At 44.0% G+C, this 3,703-nt stretch overlaps 1 protein-coding gene across 1 annotated transcript in view; it reads left to right on the top strand.

The window, feature by feature from the left end:
* The window catches only part of LOC113588414 (receptor-type tyrosine-protein phosphatase beta-like), a 26,557-nt gene extending 23,685 nt beyond the window's left edge, over nucleotides 1-2,872 (top strand). Inside the window, 6 exon segments of the mRNA XM_035532338.1 lie at nucleotides 1-34; nucleotides 280-402; nucleotides 678-841; nucleotides 1,181-1,316; nucleotides 1,434-1,551; nucleotides 2,444-2,872. The exon segment at nucleotides 1-34 is cut by the window's left edge and continues 101 nt beyond it. Coding sequence (XP_035388231.1) covers nucleotides 1-34; nucleotides 280-402; nucleotides 678-841; nucleotides 1,181-1,316; nucleotides 1,434-1,551; nucleotides 2,444-2,469 — 601 coding nt within the window. The 3' untranslated portion in view covers nucleotides 2,470-2,872.
* The last annotated feature ends 831 nt before the right edge of the window (nucleotides 2,873-3,703 follow it).

Raw genomic sequence — 3,703 nt, 5'->3', positions numbered from 1 at the left:
TGTCATGGTGACACAGTGTGTGGAGAAAGGAAGGGTAGGTATAAGAGCTTCCGGGGTTCACAGGGGTCATGGGTCACCACAGGGGTCATGGTAGTTCTGTTGTGGAAACATTGGCTGTAACTGAATAAAACCAAAACACTTCATTGTTCAGTGCTGGAGTGTGTAAGCACAGTGTTTTGCAGTTGACTTCAGCCACTCTGATTTGTGTTCAGCCTGTGCTTTGAATGCCAATATATACTCATACTGTGTGTGTGTGTGTGTGTGTCTGCTCATATGCAGGTAAAGTGTGACCACTACTGGCCATTTGATCAGGACTCACTGTACTATGGAGATCTCATAGTCCAGATGCGCTCAGAGTCTGTGCTCCCGGAGTGGACCATCCGGGAATTCAAACTCTGCAACGTGTGTAAAAGTCTCTAAGTGTCCTACTGAGTCGCATATAACGTGTGTACTAGTCTCTAAGTGTCCAACTGAGTCACATATAACGTGTGTACTAGTCTCTAAGTGTCCTGAGTCACATATAACGTGTGCACTAGTCTCTTAGTGTCCTACTGAGTCACATGTAATGTGTGCACTAGTGTGTACTAGTAGAGTTATGTGTAACATGAGACCAGGTTTCAAAGATCCCCACATGCACTAGACACTGTGTGCTCATGTCAGCCTGCGTGTGTCTACAGGAGGACCAGCTGAACTACTCCAGAATAGTGCGGCAGTTTCACTACACGGTGTGGCCCGACCACGGTGTGCCCGAGACCACACGGTCCCTGGTGCAGTTTGTGAGAACCGTACGGGATTACATCAACAGGACGCCCAGCTCCGGACCCACTGTTGTGCACTGCAGGTGACCACGATGTCGGTTGTACACTGTGTGTGGTTTGCTGTATGTGTGGTGTGTGGGTCCTCTGTGTATGGTGTACGGTATGATACTCATCATGTATTTCACATCATAATTGTTGACGCTGAAAACAATTTCTGAAATTATGGTACAAACTGCCAACTTTTTAAAACAGAACATTTAATTGCTGGCTCTTATATGTTTGTGCTCTGTGCGTGTGTGTGTGTGTCTGTGTCTGTCTGTGTGTGTGTGTGTGTGTGTGTGTGTGTGTGTGTGTGTGTGTGCGTGTGTCTGTGTGTGTGTGTGTGTGTGTGTGTGTGTGTGTGTGTGTATGCTCGTCTGCAGTGCTGGAGTTGGCCGCACTGGCACCTTCATCTGTCTGGACCGAGTCCTTCAGCAATTGGACACGAAGGACATAGTGGACATCTACGGAGCCGTGTTCGACCTGCGGCTCCACCGCTCCCACATGGTCCAGACAGAGGTGACCCCTGACCCCTGACCCCAACCCTGCCTCTCACACAATGTACAGAAATGTATTGCATATTCTGAGCTGTTAGGGAGTGTAGGTTATTTACCTGCTGGTGTGTGTGATTCCCAGAGTCAGTACACCTACCTTCACCAGTGTGTGCGAGATGTTCTCCGTGCGCGAGAGCTGCAGAGACAAGAGAACCGCTTGTATCCCGTATACGAGAACGTGGCTCCGGACTACCACAGAGGTCAGCATTCCAGCGAGGCACAGCAAGGCCCCCCCGACCCGTAAAAACACCAAATACCACACACTCCAACCACACGAGACCCCCTGGCGGACGATCAATAGCACGGGCGCCTCTTTCTCTCCTTCACGGGCAGGCGCGTTAATTCAGCTGGCATCTACATTGGCACGTAACTAGCGAGTGCCCATGCAGTCACTCGCATGGCATGTACACTGGGCATGGAGGTGACCCAAAATGGTCATACACTCCTTGGCCACTGTTTTAGGCACACCTACCTGTAGTGCATATGTGGTGAGGCCTGTATCTGCTACCCTCTGTCTCTGGTGGGCGGGGCCGTGGGCGGGGCTGACACTGGGCTGGTATGAGGTGATCAAGGAGAGCACTTCTGCTGAGGTTTGGAAAAATCAGTACAGGTGAATTGCTTTGACATACGCAAATAGTTACCCTCCTAGAATACATCTATCTATCAATCTGTTGATCTATTTATCTATCAGTTTATCGATCGATCCGTCGATCAGTCGATCAGGGAATTGACCTTTGTGACCTTGATGTAAAGCACTATGTATAGTGCAAACCAGTTTTATTATGAAAACATAAGCAATGAAAAAATGTCTGATTTCTGTTTAATTAACTTTTGAGGTACAAAAACATTATTTTGCACATTTAAATTGTTTCAGTCAAATAGCAAACAACCCAGTTTAGTTAATTTTTATTACTAAATGTAGCAGAATAAAATGTTTGTGTGTGTTCATATGTGTGCGTGTGTCTGTGTATAATGTGTTCATATGTGTGCGTGTGTCTGTGTATAATGTGTTCATATGTGTGTGTGTGTCTGTGTATAATGTGTTCATATGTGTGCGTGTGTCTGTGTATAATGTGTTTTTTCACTGCACAGATGCCTTGTACACGCGACGCTGTTGACTGTCTGGATTTAATCAAAGGATGAAGATTTTCAAATGAAAATTACAAAAAAAATTGTAATTTTATTTTTATAGAGTATTTAAATGTTTTATAAATGATTGTATTGTCTAAATGCTCTGTTGGTCTGTATAATGTATATACGTTCTAATGTAAAAGCAATATAATATACAAAAATTGTCACGTGTCACGGGACTTTTTCCTTACATAAGCTACCTTACAGGACCATGTGAATGTTTTATGATCATGAGATTTATACATGATAATATGTTACTAATGCAGTTTACATATCAAATGTAAGTGTATAAAAACATTTAAACCATGTAGAACATTAATGGCTTAGTAACTGTACAGTAACAATGTAATTCTGTATATTTCAGTCTTAGTTCATAAATAACTCAGCAGGGATGTTTGTTTTGTTTGTTTTTTGCTCTGCACTCCAGCTCGGTTGGTTTGACATGATGCGGTAACTGTGAGTTCAGACTGCACAAAGGTAGTTTTAATCTGAGGCTCTTTATTTGCGACCGCGGCCTCTGAGGTTCACCTGACACAGCACACAGTCTGTCTTTCAGGGGACTGCAGATGACTCTGCAGGTAATAACCTTAAATAAAATCATCATGTTTGGCAGTCAGGTGCAAATCCGTGACTGTGGGTTTGTACACCTGGCTCCCTTTCTGCTTGCTGCTAGTCTTCTGTGGTGCTCGGCTTTTCTTGCATAAACGCCCATTCAGAAATGCACTATTCCTCCGGAGCGAAGGCAGTCCCAAAGCTTCGGTGTTTCTTGTTAAATCCAAGGTGCTGGAATACGGAGACAGCGCAGAAAAGCCATCAGTGACACGTTGCCTACGGTTTGCAGTGTGATGATTTGCCAGAATGATGACTGTTATTCTGAGGATGTTTTCTATGTATGTTACATAATATTCCCAACGTACACTTGTTCTATGAATATTTAATTAAATTGTTTTTTAAATGTTTTTACAGTAAGTTACTGTTCCTGCTGAACATTTTGAGGTACTTTGTACAGAAGTCAGACGCTAAGGGTTTGGGTGTCCCACAGGTCATTACTAATAACCGTCTCTCTGACTCTGTCCCTGATCTCTAACACACTATCAGGAATGACAGTTTTTACACCTAGTCCTACAACAATTTCCTGACCTTTTCTTGGCTTGGTTTCTAGGACTTTCTGCTAACAGTTGCTTGTTGTAACTTCTCTCCATTCTAAGTGCAAGGGTGTTA

This window comes from Electrophorus electricus, chromosome 12, assembly GCF_013358815.1.
Source record: "Electrophorus electricus isolate fEleEle1 chromosome 12, fEleEle1.pri, whole genome shotgun sequence".
Taxonomy (NCBI): domain Eukaryota; kingdom Metazoa; phylum Chordata; class Actinopteri; order Gymnotiformes; family Gymnotidae; genus Electrophorus; species Electrophorus electricus.
Note: the sequence above shows the minus strand (reverse complement) of the source record. Positions and strands in the feature narration are given on the sequence as shown.